At 37.4% G+C, this 20,446-nt stretch overlaps 1 protein-coding gene across 16 annotated transcripts in view; it reads right to left on the bottom strand.

Annotated features, from left to right (window-relative positions):
* The window catches only part of SIPA1L1 (signal induced proliferation associated 1 like 1), a 229,065-nt gene that overhangs the window by 31,542 nt on the left and 177,077 nt on the right, over positions 1–20,446 (bottom strand). For all 16 annotated transcript variants that reach the window (XM_068946113.1, XM_068946100.1, XM_068946115.1 and 13 more), the window contains 5 exons: positions 20,288–20,391; positions 18,632–18,789; positions 14,287–14,863; positions 12,902–13,176; positions 8,494–8,772 (listed from right to left, as the gene is read on the bottom strand). In XM_068946113.1, the coding sequence (XP_068802214.1) occupies positions 8,494–8,772; positions 12,902–13,176; positions 14,287–14,863; positions 18,632–18,789; positions 20,288–20,391 (1,393 nt within the window). The remainder of the gene's footprint in view (positions 1–8,493; positions 8,773–12,901; positions 13,177–14,286; positions 14,864–18,631; positions 18,790–20,287; positions 20,392–20,446) is intronic.

The following is a 20,446-nucleotide window of genomic DNA, read 5'->3' on the forward strand; positions in this document are numbered from 1 at the left end:
CGTTCCTCATTTCCCCACTGGCATTCTTATAAAGGAAAAAAAAAGTCCAGTCAACAAAAATATGTGCTTTCCATAGGATTCACACATCTATATGAGCACACACATTAAAACTAAGTTATGCTTGCTGAGCAATACACAGTTTAGAAGCATGACCTTTTTTCCCAGTGGTAAATTATGTCAAGAAAACCAATTACTTCTTGAATAATTTGTGTAAAATTATTTTCTGTTGGAAAACGCTTACATTTTCACTTCGGATTCAGCTATGCCTTTTACCTACTTCCTATGCCTTACCAAAAAGTGACAGCACTGTTCAGATGGAACGTCAAGATTTCAGAACTATGTCATGGAGTTACAACTCTTTTAGAAAGATGGAAGACCTCAAGGGTAAATAAATTATTATTATAAATCTGGTCTGAGCAGCAGCAACGAACAACTGGTTAGACAGGATATCCTATTATGCAAAGCAGCAACACACATTACTGGTACAGTTGACAATAGCACTAAAGAACCCATTAATAGGGAAAGATGTTTCATTTTATACTAAACATATAAATAAGACAAAGAACTTTAGAATAAATTAGTTGGAGCTGACTTTTTAAAGCTTCTTTGAAACCTACTGATGAAAGGCACTGCCTGAGACAAAAGAAGTATTGTTAGCAGTGTGCCCCTACAGCTAAGATATTCTGTTCTTGTCTTTTATTTATAATTAAAACCCAAACTAAAGCAAGCTATTAACTATTTCAAAAGACTGCTTTGAGAAGAAATTCCAAAACGTTTAAGTGCATGAGTTCCATAATTGAATTTAAAAATAGGCCAAGCGTCCACTGCATTAAACAGATACAATTACATTGCAGTCAACTGAACTGGGACCATACTATGCATGATTTAGTCCTAAGAGAGCTAGACTATCCTGAAAGGACTGATTTGAGTATAGCCAAGTATAGGAAGAAAATCAGCTTTTGTGAAAACTGTAACAAAAAAGGGGAGGGGGGAGAAGGGGAGGACAAACGTATGCTTATTTTCTTTATTATGACAACATAGAAATTGAAAGCATCCCATCTTACTCTTAATAAATTAATTTATATGTCGTTTGCTGTAATTTTCTCCATGTTTTTAGTATGTGCACGTATGCAATGTACACATCACATGAAAAATGTTAGTCCACCATGCTTTGTCTAGCATACAGTCTAAGACAGTCCTTAATTATATGATCACATGCTGGTCCCTTCTCCCTTTGGACCTCTTTGCCATTTGCAGTCCTATTTTGTCCCAGAACTTCTCCTGCACAAGCTGCACAGCTCAGAAGCGAGTGAGGTACAGACTGACAGGAGAGAAAGGGTGGCCTGACAGTTAAGGCAGCTGTATGCTGACTTTGCAAACTGAATTCCTATCTTGCACTTGCTGCAGCATTCCAATGTGGTTACTGGCAAATTCATTAAAGAAACTTTTTCATTCATTGTCACTAATTACAAGTTTCTCAAAGGCCTAATTTGATTCCAAAGCCTGATTTACTTATGTGCTGAAAACTTACGAGAGCAACTGAAGTCAACAGAAGCTGTAATTTGAATAAATAAAATATTAATAACGCTGGGCACCCTTCCAAACTTGAGATGCCCAAAATAAGAAACTGATTATAACATAATTTCTCTCTCTACTTTTGTTCTTAATCTGAAAAAGTCCAAAGACATCTCTTCTAACAGAAGAGTTTTGAAAATCAAATTTAATTAATACCCATGGAGCACTGAGAAACCAGAGTAATGGGCACCTCTGTAAAGCTTAGAAAGGAATTAAAAAATGCACCTTTACAGCAAGATGTGAATACTATCCAGTACACAAGGGACAGAACTGCACATTGAGTAAATGAAGAGGAAAATAAAACACCGAATACCTGTTCGTTAATGAGCTACATTCACTGTGTGCACTGAATGAGACAGATGTCCTCTGTCAAAAAAAGTTCTCATAATTTAATTAAAGGAAATACCAGAAAATACAGTTACACAAAGGGTCTGAATAAAATTGCAAAGCAAGCCTTAAATTCTGGCATGCTGGCCCTTAAAGTGTTTGATTTTTTAATCCTAATAAATCTGAAAGCTGTGACAGTTCTCTGAAAATGCTGACCCAATGCTCTCATGTCAAAAAAGGAAAACGAATCGTTCAAAAAGGAAAAAAAGAACACCGGTAATTTTTGGGAAGGGGACAGAGAATGAAAACAAATTATGCCATCATGTGGTACCTTCTCACATCACATTGTGTGTCTTTTTGGATGTTTTTCTTCAGTTTGATCACCAAATTTCAGAAGGGATGTAGCAGAACAAAAAAAGATACAGAGACAGGCAACTGTGTGACCAGGGGCATGGAATGGCTGTCATATAAAGAGACATGAAACAGGCTATGCCTCCACAGGTTACAGTTTTGTTTTGTTTTTTTTAAATCATATCGGCCTTCAATCTGTCTAACCATGAATTATACTGCGGCGTGCAGATGGAAAGATTATTCATTATTCTTCACGCAAAGAACTATCAGGAGACCTAGAACTATCAGGAGACCAGCTAGCACACACCTGGATGTGTAGTTACCATCCAGAGCTTTTAAACACAACGCTGCAGAGGCAATCCCCAACTCCAAATGTTCTTGATCGGAAGACTGTCAGAGCAGGTAAGAAATCAGCCTTCATACGAGTGATATCAGTATACTTGTAAACATATCCTATCTCTTATGCTTTTTCTCCGGTCCCTGCTGATGATCACCACCAAACGAGACCAATTCTTGATCCGTCTGACAGAGCGCAGCTGTTCTCAGATGTTTTTGGAACATGAGACTTTGGCCATAGAGCCAGTTGAAACAACAACCCTGATTTTCCAGAGCTACATCCATGTCTAGATCCTGGTGCCAGTAGAAAATGCATAACACACAACCTTATATTCATACATGTTTTAATTTGAAGAATATTATAAAAATTTTAAAACAACAAATCTCCAAACCCTGTGAGGAAGGCAACACAAGCGCAGTAACGATCGTTTGACAGGTGGTGACATGATCACAGAGGCCTGCTTGTTTATATTGGGAAAAAATGTTACCAATTCAAGCTAATCAGCAGCAAAGTAGGATTTTTATACACTATAGAAACAGTTGAGCTAAAATTACTGCTGCCGACTACCTGCAGCACTATTCACAAGAGCATGAGATTTTAGAGCAAGACTTTGCCCTGTTGCCCTCAGTAAGACTTAAAGCTAGTTTTAATAAATATTGCTCTAGCACTTTTCTGTTGCGGAATTTTACAGCCAATGCCCGACTGTAGTTAAGAGACCAATTTATTTTTCCATTCAGTTTAAAATATTGACTGGGCTCAGAAACGCTTTAGCTAGAGCCTTAGGCTTACATCCAGCAAAGTACTTAACTACATAATCAAGTACACAAGTAGAGCAGGATGCTTTGCTCATTTGTTTTCACACTTTTCAAATGTTTGTTGACTCAAGTTTCAGTTAAGACTGATTCAAGTTAACTATAAATGAATAAAGAACAGGTTATGATTTAACACTATCTCATCTCCTTTCCCCACACTTTTTCTTTCTTAAAAATGAAGTCTGGAAAACAAATGTACAAAACTAAAATTCATAAAAATCGGCCAAAAAAAAAATCAAGACGTTCCAAAATTACATCTTCTCTAGTAACATTAACTCTAGCATACTTCACATATTTTTTTTAATTGTTTTTTTCCTTCATGTACTACTGCCTGATATTTAGTCTGGGCTACAAAATATGTAGGGTTCCATGTGGACTAATTAATGTTGTGAAAGAAGCCATAACTCGCAATTTATTGCATTTAGATTATTAGATTTTTTTCAGTCTTAATGCTGCAGCCACATTAGAGATTTATTTTTAGATGTATAAAGTTTTTGATTATTTTTCCTGCTACTACCAGCATGCATGTAAATCATGAATATATTCAATTACCCAGGATACTATGAGGAACAGAGAGAATTAGAGTATAAGCTACTGAGTGGGACGTATGGAGATAATTCAATAAAGGCAAATTTAAGTGCTCTGCCGGTTAGACATAGGAACTGGCACCCTCAGAATCAGGAGCTGTCAGCAAGCTACTCTCCTCCATGTCGTAACATGTAATACCTCTTTAGGAAGGTAAGATGTTTTTATTTATATGATACAAAAATGTACCATTTCAGTTCTCAGGACTGGTAATGTAGCTTTTGTTTATTTATTTATTTATTTTTAACATAGTTAAATGAACTAAAGTGAAAATACCAGCAGGGCAAGAAACTAACTTAAATTTGAGTCAGTATCCATATTTAGAGGATTAAATATTTAGCATTACAGAGAGTTTACTGGTCAAGTATCACTCGTAGGTAATCCAAAAAAGGTTAGAGAAATACTTTTCTCCGAAGCGGTCGGAAATATTTATAATGCCTCTTTTCATTCTTAAAAGCTCTACCTGCTTGAGTTACAGTTTACGATGACATTACCTTTCTGTTTAACAGATCTTAGTGCTAGTTCCACAAATCATCTCAGATTCAAAGCTCAGAGGGCCACCTGGATCAACTTACTAAGTGTAAGTGTAAGTTTCTCAGCTGCCACGTCCTTTTAAATATATGTCATGAACTATCCTGCTATCTGTTCCTTAGTGGTGGATTATATTAGTTATCACTATCACTGTTTCTTGCTCAATCAACAAAAAACCACGCAGTTAAAAGGCAAAAGTATAGAAGGACAAATATCAGCTTCACAATCTCAAAGCAATAGAGTATTAAAATGAGTCAAACAATCAGCAGGTCTTAACTGGGGCTCGACACTGAGGAAACACAAACGAAAGGCGATGATAGCTAGACCATGACCAAAGATTAAAACGCAAATGACAGTTAAACTATAGTACTGAAATTAATTATTGACGCTGATCTTCATAGGTAAACTTCCCGTCCCGCTGACAAGTTAGGCACTACTCTCATTTTGAAAGAGAGGGACTAATGGCACTAAGCAAATATAGGTTCTCTATACAGCTCTTACAGCTCTATAAGAGCCGTAATTACAGACTCTAGCACCCCTGTGATTCTTCTCCTGGGTTCTCCTGACAGAGCGTTGACAGAAACAAGTCAAAACCAGTAGAATGATATGGTGTTTTCTGCGAAAATAAAACTACTGCTCGTGAAGCTGCTGAGAATTTGGATTCTTACTAGTAAGGCATTACTACACTGGTTAAGAAGAAAAATGGACCAGCTCTGGTGTTGGAGCTAGGTAGGGCTGGACACTGCAAACGGGGATGGCCAGACAGCGGAAGAAGAGGGATACGGAGCTGCTCTCCTGTCACAGGACACAGCACACCCCACAGAGGAGTGCTAGGAAAGGAGCTTAGGGGGAACCCCCACATCCTGAACAAATTACCATCCGCAGGCCATGAGCAAATGTCAATTAAAATAATAAAATGTTTTAAAAACATAGTGTAGAAGAGGAAAGGAAAGTTCAAAGATGATCAGTGAACTGCTACCTTGAAAGCTAAAGAAAATGCAAATCTATGCTGGACTAATGAATGCCACTAATACTAAGAAGGGTCTTCCAGTGATCCATGAAAAACTTGCTTATTTTGAGCTCAACAGGAATATCTGAAACCACACTTTCTGCTCTAGAACTACACACCCTGCCATTTTAGGTCCTTTGCACACTCGCAGTCAGGCCACGTGACAGCTCCTTGCACACAGCTGAGATATCTTGGTACTCTGTTCCCTCCGCTCGCACCTTCCTCATCACTAGAAGATTCTGAGCAAATCACAAACTCTGCTAGCAGAATTCTTGTTCATTCTTTTTTTTTCAATTATAGTTTTTCTTCCTGAAACCCTTCAAAATTGCACTACAGAATACAGCCATCTCAGATAGACCAGGGCCATGAATATAATCATGCTAACGAGCCTTTACTGGATCACAGGGACCACCAGGAGAGATCCTGGTACCCATATTATCAGGGCATCCCTTGCCCTTCATTTCTCCAAATAATTCAGTTGACCAAAGAGCAAATCATAGGGAATGAAGTAAAATTGAGTACTGTCTCTGCCACTTAAATTAGAAAAAATACAAGTGACATGCAAATGTTCCAGTATCTCTGATATTGGATCTTTACTCTTTGGAAAGTAGGAAATTCAGTGGTGAAAAAATTAAACCAGACAGTTGTTAAAGAGCTATAGAAATCTCAGCTTTGTTGACTTTGGAACTTTTGCACAGTAAGAATGGAAGTATGTGAGCTTCCTAAAATGCAAGTCTTTCCTTTATCATGCAGAGAAAAGACAAATGATAACCTTGGAATGAGCTTATTGCCTTTTTTTTTTTTTTTTAAAAAAAACTATTTATTAAAAATGACAAAAATGTATTTTTCTTCATTGTAACTGGGAACAAGTTAACCTTCTACAGCTGCTGTTATATTTAAACTGGATTCTGCCAAGACTAACATGCTTAGCAGATTAAAAAGATAAGGAAGATGACAGCCATTTTTCAAGCATACAAAAAAAATTCCCGAAACTGAAAAGCTACTTTGATAATATACAGTTGAGGATGAAAAAACTTGAGAAACCTTTTTCAATAAAAAAAATTATTTAAAAGAATGTCTAGAGGAAAAGAACAGCTAAATGCTTGGAAAAACGAAGGAAACGGAAAATCAAAGTTTCATTTTTTGAAAACAAACACCAAATATATGGAAATGTAATTTTCACGTTGCAGAACATCTGTCATGCCATAACCTCCCTCCAGAAGCATCCAGGGACTGTATAAATCTTGCATGCTTTAGTTGCGTTATGTTGCCCACATGGATTTCTATGCACAAGGAAAACGCAGTGAAGAATATCACATCCCACAGTACAGTCTAAGGCTCGCTCTCCACAGCACCAACAAGGGAACAATGGCAAGCCAGGACTCTAGACAAAGCTGTTTTGTTCACACAATGGGGGGGGGGGGGAGGGAGAGAAGGGTATGAAAAACGCAGCAACTGAATTGAATCTGATTTTCTGCCTCTCCCTGAAGCTTTACCCAGGTACTGCCAGGCTTTCTATAATTACAGAGTGAGATTCTACAGCCATGCAGAGAGCAAAAAATCAACTCCTGCTCCTTCAAACTCAGCGTTTGCCTGTCTTCAACTGTAACGGGCAGATATGGCCTACAGCCAGGCAATTTTTATTTTGGTCCAAACATACCATTAGAGAGCTAACCGTGTCCCGTGTCTCACTGACTTCTGCAGCCTTCTTCACAGAAGGCCTTGTCAGAAAAAGAACCTTATCAGCACTTCCAACGTTGCAAATGTTTCTGTTAACGCGAGTTTTAACCGCACAGCACTTGAGCTAACACAGCGATACAAACTCAGAGCGCGGTGTCAGAGGTGCGGCACTGAATTCATTCCAGTCCCTGAGAGGTGCTGGCGTGTGAGAGTTTCATGAGACACTTCGTGCTTTTGAGCCAAAATATAGCTCTGATCAGTTTAAGTGCATAAAGTAAGATACTGTCCAATGACCATGGAAAGGTAGTAAGAAAATAGGGTCATTACCATCTAATTACTATTTGTTAACAAGGTGGCCTACAAAGAAGTTTCAATTTCACTTTGGTAATTTTCTGGTCTTGATTGTACTGTCTTTTACATACCCCCCCCCCCCCCCAGTTCTTTGGAATACAAAAACAATGCTTTGACTTAATATATTATGACTAAATTTTTTTACTATATGCATACCTTATTTCCATCGCTTTGTTTTTTTTTTTTTCTTTTAGGAATGTAAAGCATGCTCAGAATCTGTCTACATTTTTTTTTGAAAGAAATTATCCAAAACAAGAGCTATTTTCCTAGCTTGTTTCCCTAAACACATCTCTTTGTAAACCTAGAGACACTGAATGATTTGTATAGATAATCAAAACAATGACTGCACTTCAGCACTATCATACACATCATCATCATAAAAGAATGAAAATATTGTGACAGGATATGCCTGATACCTTTATTTTAATAGTAATTACTCATTCATTTAAGAGAGAGAGAGAGAGAGAGAGAGAGAGAGAGAGAGAGAAATGCAAGCTTTAAGCTATCTGTTCCCTAGCCTGAAAACTTCGAAAGAAAAGTCTGCTTTCCGTGCTGGTCCAAATCCTTTGCTAAGCACACTGTTACACAATGCTGCTGCCTCAGGAGTTTTTGGAGATTTCCACCAAGGCTACATAAAAACTACAAATTTTAAATTAAACTCATTTAAAACTTCAATAACAATACAGTAATTTTAGAATATCATCCAACATGGAGAAACATATCCTAACAATCAAATAATACTTCACTTTGTAGTTAATTGTGCCAGGTAAAGTTATTTTCTTTTGGCTTATGTTTCACTCGCATTCATAGTACCTTTTGCCTAACTAAAAACAAGACAGAAAGGAGTCTTGAGATGCCTAAATAAATCAATTGTGCTTTTTTCTAGAGAAGATTCTGAGAAGCAGTAAGAAGTGAATAGTGAAGAACATACAAACCTCCGGCTCTCCAGTGGGCGCCCATCACTAGAGATGCTTCGAGGGATGTTGGCTGCTCGTTCCGGTGGTGGCATTTTCCCTTCTCCTTTCCCTGAGCCAATCCTAGACGTAACCGGACTCTGCATTTGGGACGGTACCTGTGCCACATGAGGTCCCTGTCCTTTGTTTGCATTTCGCTGCCACTTGTTATTATTTCTGAAGGGAAATTTGAATTCATATGGCACTCCTTCATTCACTTTGTATTCCATCACTGGCATGCGGTAGTTTTCTGAAGAACTTCTGGAAAGGGAAAGATTAACATGTTGCTACGCAAAGCAAATTATACTGAAAGGCACTGGTAAGCAACGCTCTAAGATACAGCTAAACAAGAATTTCTAATCCCATTTAACACGTACCCGCTGCCTCCATTTTGTGACAATGAACATATAAACAGTAATAAAGTCAATAAAGACATCTTATGAGGCTATAATAGACTAGATAAGCTAGCTTGTACAATTCTGTCAGAAGAGGAAAACAAACCCCCCCCCCCAAACCCAGTCTGAAGATATAAAGTGATCTCAAGGAATTCAAACATGAGGGTCTACGCAGCATCCTGTGATCCTGTGCTAGACAGTATATCCAACGAGCACTGGAGTGAATCAGCTCCAAAATGGATATCCTTCTACTACTGTGTGAAACAAACAGAAGGGAAATGCTACAAAATTTAACAAAATAGACGAAAACCTGAACTAATATAGGACTCAATCAAGTTCAAATTAACTTAAAATTTTATCTCTGAACAAACCACAACAGTAGTCAAAGACAGTATGGACAGAAACTGCCTATTGCTGTATTATGAAATTAAAGTTTAAAATGGAAATGCAAGAATGACAAAGGATTCTCTCTGGTAGAAGAGGACCATAGACCTAGTTTTTAACAGATTCTAGATACAAAAGAAAGCATCACCGTAATGATTCAGAAAGAAGTGACAGAACAGCCAACCACCTCAACAGTTTGTTGTGCCAAAAGCAGGAATCCCAGAGCAGTATATAACAAAGATGATGATGAATGTGTGCTATGTGGTATTAAGTACTGAAAAAACATATGCTGACTGCTTCTGTAACATCGGTCTCAGAGCTGCTGCCTACACAAATACGAATCTGAAGACAGAAGCTCACCAATTAAGTGAAACAGTAAATGTGTTTTTTTTTTAATATAGATGAATAGTGAATAAATGTTGATCTTGTTCATACAATTACTGTGTTACAAAAGTTAAAAAATCTGCTAGAAACATTTTCCCTTCCTAATTACACAACAAAATGTCATAGGTTTTGGAACTTACTTTCATCCAAACAAATGAGACCTGAAATACTTGCTCTTTGAGATAAATCTTTCAGATGCACAAGCACCCACGAAAAGACAAAAGTCCCATGAAACGCATCATATTTTATTTTCAAACGTCTTAGACTTGGAGCACCTCGGTTGATAAATTCTCACTTTACGAAAATCAAAGACTGGCTAGAAGTTGCAAACGCCAAACCCAAGAGCTGCCTTCTACTTCCTGAGGATATGTAGGAATGGATCAGCATAAAAACTGAACATAAGCTAATGCAGTCCATGTAAGATGCAGGAAAAACTTCCACAAACATTCAAAATTACATCATTTTAAAACTAGATGTGGTCTTCAGCTGTGGCAATGACGATTTTGGTATTTCTCTTGAAAAACATAGGTACTTTTTCTGAATGAAATTTTTACCGGGGTTACTTTTTTCATCCACACGCATCATTACCTAATTGGGAAAGAATGCCATGCTCTGTAAACAATTAGTGCAAAATTTTCTACTTTCACCTCTTTTTCTAGCAAGCGATTGCACAACTAGTGTGGAGAACTATCAATATCTTTTTCCAGTTAATATACAAAACAAAACGTTGTTATTTGGCTATGCTGACATTAGCAAGTTGTGAAGTCTAATAGGAGTAGATAACGTAGAATGAAACGGTCCGTACGGAGGTCTTGCTGTCAGCAACATACAAACTGTGAGGTTTAACTTTGGCCTAACTCAGTCCTATCCTTTGGATTAAATTAGCATCTAGAATGCATTAGGTGTGCTTCTGAAGTACATCTGCTGGTTTAGCTTCATCTGAAAGGAAATCAACAGAGTTTTGGGTACACAAATTATGTGAACCACTGCATGGTAAATAGATCTGATCAGGTTTTTTTTTGTAGCCCTCTTGTGACCTAAAATGTTCATGCAACCTCTTTTCTCTCCTTATTTTATACGTCTACTATTCTTTCCCCAGTCATTGCTTAGGTTTCTCTTTTTTTTTTTTTTTTGTAGACATAACTACACTTTAAGAATCAATAATATACAATTCTCTCTTTTTCCTGTGTCCTTAACTTCAAGGTCAGCAATCAGTCCACCGAATGAGTTCAGTAACAACGCTTTAATGACTATCTTTAAAAAAGAGATAACACCTTAAGGAGGCCTGCCTCTGCATAGATTGTGATTCTGGGTATTTGTATTTATTTATTTATTTATTTTATCTGCTACTGACCTTGTATATGACTGTTTGCACATCATCTTAGCTAAATGTATCTCTAATTTTCTCCTACTTTATGTCAATCGTTTTATCAGGATAGAAACTGCTTCTCACGAGTGTACTACACCGAGCAGAACAGATCTTCATCTTAGCGTCTCCAGAAGTTAACGTAACATAAACACCAAATGACCTCCCGAGAACACAGTGAGAGGACTCCAATTTTGGAAATTTAATTGCCAAAAGAGAAATAGCTTTGTGCAAAGATGTAAGTCTTTAGTAGTATACATAGGACAGCTACAAATTCAAGATACAGTTTCTAAACCTTAATGATTTTCAATACAGCAGGTAGGATAAACTGTTGCTTTAAGAAATTTTATAATTGGGTAATAAACTATGAGCATTAGCTCGCTACAGGACAACAAAAGCCACTGATGCTGAGTACGATTTTTTTAAAAAAATGCAGTGATTTCTCTTCCTGCTGTGAATATGGACAGAATAAAGCTAAGCCTGCCTTTGGCTGTACTTAATTTAGTTCAGAAATAATAGGATCTGTGCTTTCCACATAGATTTTTGTGCTCTAATCCTTTTGCTATGATTGCAGCTGAACTTTCCATTTGCTTAGGCTGCTAAATACTGTGCAAAAGCTTTCCAAATACCTCATGGATGACCTTATGCCATTGCTCATTTTAATCCCTGACATGTATTCAATTTTCCACTGACAACTGAGGGGACAACTGAAACTCCTTTTCTCTCTGCTCCTATGTTTTGCTTCCAGTTATAAAATGGGTTAATGTAACAGTAAAAACAAGTAAAAATAATCAGATTTCTAAGTTTTATGCAAGTAAAAGGTCTTTGCTTGGAGACAATTTCACATCAACATCATAAATATGCATTTGAGTTTAGCTCCAATCTTAACTATATGAAAAGTTATTTTCTATCCCCTATGAAGATATTGCATGATTAGAAAACAGCAGTACAAAATCGTTGCTCAGTCTCTCATTGCAAAGAACATACTGAACTTTACTAACTGTACTTGCTTCTTCTTGGCAAATCTAGCATAAACCTTGAGCTAGCCCCGAAGCAAATTCATTCTATTAAAGATCATTCCACTTTATTTATATACCATTTCTGAAAAATTAATAGAAGATGCCGAGGATACAGGAATCTGATTCAGTGACGTGGCTGAACATTTACAGACTAATGCAAAGTTCAGAGGGGAGCAGCAAAAATTATAAAAAGCTTTAGATAGTACGAGCTCGGGAAAAATGTCGGGAGTTAATATTCAATTTAGCACAAAAAAGCACTTGTTAATGTTTATTTGTGATCAAGCTACATTTAAAAAAGCTATAAAAGCAATAATACAGTTGACACAAGCCTCAGGCTTAACAAGGATGGGAAGTGATGTGATAGGGAGGCAATGAGATCTACTACTCAGCAAAGACAAATTGTAATTTGCAGCAGTTTTCCTGGACAGATATATACCTTTGATACAGTCTACTCACCGCTTTCAGGAATTGACATCTAAACGACAACACGAATTATCAACAAGTAGGAAAGCAAGGAGGAAAATGTACAATTATTTTGGAAGCATCATAAATGCACACCTCTCAAATACAAGCTGTTTAATTTCCACTCACAGTTTAAACGGTACCTGAGGTTCTCTGTATATTTTATTGTACTCACTGAATGTTTTGCAGAGCCTGGCACGCGAGTGTTGGTAGTTTGTGTGCTGCCCTCTCCTTTTACTAACAATACTGGATGCTACATTGTAATTATGCCATGCTTCTGGGGGAAGTCAACATTTAATCTGGTGGGGGGTGAGGGGGTTGGTTGTTTTTTGTTTTAATCAAGACATACTTTCTGACCAAAGGTAACTACTATACAATACCTGCGCGGTGTGCAGTCCTCATATGGAGGGATGATGACAACTTTCACTGTTACGGATGTTCTCAGGAGGTCAATCATTTGTTCATGGCTTAGAGTGGCTACAGCCACCTTGCAAATTTCCACCAGCCGGCTACCTTGTCTTAGTCCTGCCTGCCACGCATAGCCGTAGGGTTCAACATCTGCCACAATGCCTTCATAGTTCACATGGAAACCAAGCTGACCCAGTCCATTCCTACGCAGAGTCATCTCCACTGTTTCACAGCCCTTAGTCACAAGCTGAGAATTGAAATAAAGAGAGCTTAATGTCCTGAGAAACATATAGTGGCAATAAAGGTTTGAGGACTACAGGCTTGTACAAAAAGAAATCCCCAGGACAAGGGTGGGACAAGATCAAGGAAAATATATCCCAGTCCTGGGTACACAATCAGCTGAAATTAATCCCTTCACTCAAACTAGTATTTGCAGTTAGCATCTGATTACACAAGTTTTGCTTTAAGCTTTTTACTGAATCCACAGGAATTTTAGAAAAAACACAGCAGCACACAACAGATAAGCACAAAGGAGTTACATAAACATATCTATTTAAACTACAGCTTACACTTCAGTAATACAATAACTACGCTAGATTTCTACTTGTTTCAGTAAACCGCAACATTACATTCAGTCAGAAGAATAATCTGGTGGCGTGCAGGTCCTAAACTCAGGAAACTGGACTCTATGCCAACTCTTGTGTGTATCATGAGCATGAATACAGTCAAAAGTGGCTTAACGGAACATATTTTACCCCTTCTCCTGGTCACTCATCATACAACTATAGTTATTAAACTAGATGAAAGACAGTGAGACATAACACATTCCTTCATGATTAATTGTATAACAAATGAACACAGAGAGATGTTTTACAGACAGATACTATGATGCCCTGCACTGTTAGTTCTTTTCATCATACGCAGTGAGAGAATATCTGAAGGCTGCAACAGGGATTGGGACTGCACCCTGCTGACAACACGGTAAGTCAGTCCCAAAAATATTACGGCCTCATTTGAAACAAGAGGCAACAAGCACACAAACTGTAAATACAACAAAATAAATAAGGTAACACTTCAGGATTTATTATGGTAGCAGTTTATGCATCTGAAGGCATTGCATTGTCTTTAGTATTAAGACATCGTTGATGCATGCGTGACTAGCTGAGGTTGACTGATACCTGATAAATGTCAAAGCAATATTGACTTTTGAGGAGTAAGGGCAGGAAAGTCCTTATGGATTTAAGGATACACATTTAGAACAGTTGTAGGCATCCTGAGCTTTACTGAAGTCTTAATTGGGGATGGGGTGGGAGGAGAAAGCAAAGAAGGGGACCGAAACAAGAGAACGCATTCTAACCTCAAGCCTTTTGACGATCTCTTTGATATCGTCGATGTTGCTGATGAAGCTCTCCAAAGAAACACATTCACCCCTCTCATAGAATATTTTGATATTTGTATCCGTTGAAGTCCATCCTATCACATCTCGGCAGGAGCAATTGAATACCACGCTTTTTGTGTCCTGCTCAATGAGGACTACAAACTCATTAGAGATGCCTAGGAGACAGTCTATTTCCATACCCTTGCTGTAGTCTTTTGCGTGGACGCTCCATACAATAGCACCAGAACTATAGATCTCTGCTCCCGGATAAGGCTTGGACTTTTCTTTCTTTTTTGAAGCAAGGGAGATGAAGGGGAACTTGCCAGAAGGGTCAATCGGTGTGTTGGTGACATTCTTCTCTGCCAAGTCTTTTAAGTACTCTTGACGGGTCCTGGTGGCCATTGCACGGAACTTTTCTGATTTATGAGCAGCATTCTCTGCATTAATGACTTTGGCTAGTAAAAAGTCCCTGAACACATTTGATTTGGGAAAGGTGACACCTTTTGGGATAGGTGGTCCAAAGGATGGTACATCTCTGGATCTTGTCACAGCAACACTAAAAGAAATACAGGAGTAAGGAAAAAGCAGAGTGTTCCACTATATGCGAACTTAACAGTTTTTGAATAAAAACATATTTCCTTTTCCCTTATCCCCTTCAATTTTTCCTCTCCTTTTCTCAGCAATACGCCTTTTTAATCTTTCCAGGGTGGAGACTATGTCCCCCTTACTGTATGAGCAGAAGGCCTATTATTTCTGCACCTGAGAATTTTCTGAGCCATCCTCAGTAGCACAAGCTTAAAGAGAACTTCAAACGCAAAATCCTGACTTTGGTAAAGTAATCATTCACATACAGTAGTTCTGGTTTTGTTCTGTTTCTATCACAACCAGAACATTTCTGATGCATTCCACTACACAAATAATAGCATGCAAGTTAGCTACCTAAAGCCGAAAGGCTCATCTGAAAGCAATGCAAAGTATGTGAAATGAAAAACACAAGAGATATAGATAGAATAGACGCCTTAAAAAGATAAAGACATTAAAGTCATCTCACAAGGCCAGCTTCATCGCGAGGGTCAGCTTCTGTCGACTGGATACATAAACATGTCACACTACTCACCACAGTTTAAATTTTTGGATCAAACACTGCACTAGCTGGTACTGCATGCTACTAACAAAAGCAGTACAAGGAATGTATTTACTTCCTTGCTGGGGCAAAATTAGGTACCAGAAGTTGCTCCAAGAATATTAGAAATAAGAAATTTCTTGTAAGTTTGGAGACATATATTAGAAATTGATGCTTTTTCAACTCTTCCTTCCAGCTTCCATACACAGTGAAGGACTGACCACACATTGTCCTTAGGCACTGCTGACAAGTCTAGCTGTTCTCCTCAGCCAGTTCCTGTTTGCTTCAGAGCAGCTGAGAACCATTTGGCATCACTGAAAATCAAGCACTCTTGTCCCGTACTATTCGCTCTGTTATCTGTCATAAGCTGAGACCACCAATGGTAGTGCAATGCTTTCGTGACAAGAACTGCCCATGATATTTTCAGATTTCATTTACCACATATCTATAACCAGATCTTGTAAAAAGGTCAGAAAAAAACATTTATTTTGAACAAAACTTCACAGCAATGGAGTTTCATAAAGAAAAAATAAGATGGAAATACTTGAATACACTGGAAATGTGGTGGTTCAACCAGAATGTTAGTTGGCATTATTTTTATATTTTATTCTAGCCTGTCTGACTCCTTAACCCTAACCAGAGAAAAACCCCAAATCATTAACTGATACTGCAGAATCACTAGTAAAGCTCTTGGGGGGGGGGGGGGGAACAAAAATAAAGCCGCACAAATCCTCAGCAAATCAGAAGAGATGGTTGTCTTATTTGTTGGCAACAGATTTCAAAGACAGATTGTCATGTTTTCTTCAAATGCATGCCAACTGAGCTCCAATTTTGCAACAGGGGGCGCTCATGAGGAACCCCTCTGTCTCTCGATCATCTTTAGCGGCCCTGGAGGGTCTCTTCATTAAAAAGTAGAAGCCTAAGAGCTTACAATGAAAAAATACTAGTGACATTTTGTTTGATTAGGTTTTCAATATCGTGAACCATGGGGATAAGAATTTAATCTTTAACATATGCTAGGGAAGTTTAAAAAGTGAATGATACTGACAGAGAAGCCAGACATTTGAAAGATTGTTTATCTTAGATGGGAGGGAGAATCGCTGGCTAAGACACTGCTCGATTTTCTTCCTTTTATGTCGCTTTCAATGTAAATTCCAGTACAATTTTATGCTATATGGCTTCCTGTTTTGTCTAGAATTATGAACCTATGAAACTGCTCCAAATAATCCAGTGAAGAAAAGAGGTCAAACTTACTTTGAAAACTTTCCTAGAAAAACTTTTCATAATGGAACTCTATAAATTTAAAACAAGTGTTTGCATGTTTGCACTGAGGGGGAGAGGAGGATCGTAAGCTTAAAGACAGGTCTGCCGGGGCGGATACAGCTGCAGGCCTGGGACTGAGCACCGAGCCAGCTCCGACGTGAACACTGCCACTTCGGCAATTCTTTTTCTCCTTCCTGCTCTCCCTTCCCTTCAAATCTAAGCCCGTGGGGTCGCCAAAGCTCAAATACTGTTTCTTCACAAATGACAAACAGGAAGGCTCGCACTTGCGGCAGAAGTTTTGAAAGGTAAAAACAAACGGCTCAGAAGCCTGAAGGCAAGGAGGAGAACGCTGGCATATGTTTAAATTTGTTTTAGTAACGAGTATAAGCCTCTACTACGCTTTTTAAAAGGAAGAGGTTCAATATGGAGTCAAATAATTTAAAACAACAACTGAGAACAGATCTTTCTCTGTGTTAACAATACACAAATTCAAATGGACAATGCATTTGTAGCCCTGGTGGCATATTTCTTACTTTCCTTTCCCTTCAAATACAGTTTCTCTACAGAGTAGGAGCTGAAACATACGCCTCAAAGTTTAAATACAAGCTCTGTCCAGATAAACTAAGTAGTAGTAGAGTTTGTGTTTAAAAGTACAACACAAAACGAGGTATGTAAGCAAACCTAACAAACCCCAATCTCTCAAATACCGAAACTGCTTACGGCTCCCCATTTCTGTGTTTTTAGCGCAAAGGGTGCAGAAGCGTACTTCGAAGATAACAAACCCTGGCTGCGGTACGTAATGTCAAGAAGCTTTTAAAATGAACAGCAACATAAACACTGCTCGCTCCAGGGAATTTTAACACAGGTAAGGTTTAACACTGACTGGTAGAGAAAGCACAGTGTGAGGAAGTTGTACCAGGAAAAAGTATCCCACCTTACCTACTCATTTGCAAAACAAGGATATATCATCTTAAGGAGGCTGAAGTCAACAGCCTTAGCTCTTTTAAATAACTGCTGAATTCAATACTGTGGGGAACATTTGTATTTCAGTTAAGATAACTTAATCCTAAAGTTACTTCTGTTCAAGATAACTACTGTAAATCCATTACACTGTCATTTCATATTCTAAATAAAAAACTTTTTAAAAGTTTAAACAATCAGTAAGAGTTCAGGATACAACTAAGGTAAAAAGCGTTATCTTAAAAAAAGTAACTCACAAAAATGCTAACCCTCCACACTTTCAATTTGTTATAAAATGTACATTAAGTAGGAATCTCATTTTGCAGCTCTATAATTCTTCATTATATCTTACTATCAGTTAGCAGATTCTATTCTTAGCTCAGTAACTTTAAGGTCACACTAAGATTTTTTGCTGTATGGTGTTCTGGAATATTCATTTTTGTATAGAAATAAATAATAAGAAATAAAGATATAAATAATAAGAAATAAAGATATTTCAGACATGAAATATTTCAAGGAACTTCTTTCAGAGAAGTTTCTTCTTTCTAAGGAGTTAGTCACATCTATTCCTTGTCTTCACTTCAAAAAGCATCTTCATTTCATAAACTTAGATTCCCAAATTATTTGAACAAAAAGTGAATTCATAAAAACCAAAATACAAACACTTCTCTAGAATATTATGAAGAGAATAACAAGGAAAGTGAGAATGGAATTTTAAAATCATTCCAGAATGCTTGACTGCCAATACTAAAAGCATTAATTTCATCACTGCTGTGTTGTTTACTTTACACGCTCATGTGTCTTTTTTTTTTTTTTTTAAAAAAAAAAAAAAAAAAAAGGGGGCACGTTCTCAATTCACATGTCCCAAGATCTGCTCCTTCAGTCTTTCATTACGTTTCCACACTGAGAACTTAAAAAAGGGATTACATCTGCATTTGTGCGCCACTCCCTGTTTCCTGTTAAACTAGGGATAGCTACCTGTAACAGACGCTGTCAGTACAGGGATTGTGCACTCTTACAATGACAAAGACATGCTGGAAGTGGGATCGAATGTTCTTTGGGCTGAATGGTTGCGCTCCAGGCTCCTGGAAAACTATTGTCACAATATCATTTCCAATATGTCGTTTTCTCAGAAGCTTTAACAGAAAAAGGAAAAAAAAAGACAAAAAGGAAGACACATAGGTTAAAATACAATGTTTTACAATCCTTTCACAATTTTTCACTTTTCTTTCAATTATTTTTCTCTCATTATTATCCAATTCCATTGTTCAATCTCTTATTCTAAATGATAATTCCAAGCTAAAAGCTAAAACAGCTGAGGATTTATATGATAAGTAGCAGAATGTCAATTATCTAATGAATTTGTTAGGAAAAGATTTTAGGTCAAAAAGAGCAACAACAACAAAAACGCCCCAAACTCTGCTAGTGTGTAATCAGTCATCAGTCAGCGATACATGAAGTTGCAAAACATTCCTCACTTTGCACATTTTTACAAGTCAGAGGTAGGTTTTATTTCAAGTTGAAGCTATTTGTCATTGTCCTATAATAACCTTCTTATAGCCTTCTTTCAGTAAATCCAGGACTACAGTAGGAGAGAAAGATAAACTAAACAATAGTAAAAGATTCAGGTTAGCAAAGCAAGCTAAAAAGCTTGTTATCTTTCACTGCTACACAAAATTTCAATTTTGTTTGTAGAAAAACAAACGAGCATCATTTCTAGAGTAAAATGCATACACGTCATGCAGAACATCATGGCATAGTATTTCACAAGAAAAATCTAATTAACTTTATTCAAATGTATCAGAAGAGGAATTTATGTAGGTAGAACATAATTATCTGAGTTGGAAATTGGTCAGGACACATGAATTAACATCTCTATTCCTAGAAAGACATCCTTTTACCGCTCTTCATTTTATGTCTCAGTCAAAGGGTAATACTCCTCATACTCTTCATAAATAACATTACAGTCTCAGATTAAACTCTGCAGTAGCCCACGTAAAGCACAGATGACTTCCCCTTCCTGCCCCTGGCACCTAGTTGTTTAGTTTCTCCCTCCTTTTAAAGGAGGCATACTTCAGCAGTTCAGCCTACTCAGTTCTTCAGTTTTCAAAAAAAGGATTTTTTCTAATGCCTTCTTGTAAACGGCTGCCTGGCGTGCTGGACCATCTACTCGTCACCTCTGATTCTGAGCATACCACGAGTTGCTGAACGTAACGCTTAACGTAGCACGGACTTTACTGCAGAAGTTTGAAAATGATGTCAGGTACATTGAGGTCCTTTTCATGTAAGGTAGGACCTCTCAGATACATATGTACACATGCAGCTGAAATTATTATATAGTATTTGTAATGAAAGCTTCAGTAAATAATTCCTATTGAAATAGAAAACAGTTCTATACAGGGGAAAAAATTCTAGCTATGACATTCTTATAACAAGAATGTTATAAGAATGCTTATGCTTAGTTCACCTTCCTAACACAGAGATGGCTGCAGTTTTAGTTTTGTTTCCTTAAGTGTTGTCTTTGCTAGTAAAAAAAAAAAAAAAAAAAAAAGAAAGTTGTAGTAATTATTCAATAGTTTAACTACTTGTGAGATGAAGGAAAAAATAACTCTAAATAAATACAGCCCATCCTACCTGTTGCTTGTTGTTTGGAGTATATGGCAACATAGTAGAAACATGGAACATGATTTCATAGTCCTTGTACGTTGTATATAGAGAGTGAGTACCAGTTGAATCGGCTTCAGTTAAAGAGGGGGAGAAAAAAAAGAAGATATAAGCATTGTTATTTTTTAA

This window comes from Struthio camelus, chromosome 5 (assembly GCF_040807025.1).
Source record: "Struthio camelus isolate bStrCam1 chromosome 5, bStrCam1.hap1, whole genome shotgun sequence".
In the NCBI taxonomy this organism is placed as follows: Eukaryota; Metazoa; Chordata; class Aves; order Struthioniformes; family Struthionidae; genus Struthio; species Struthio camelus.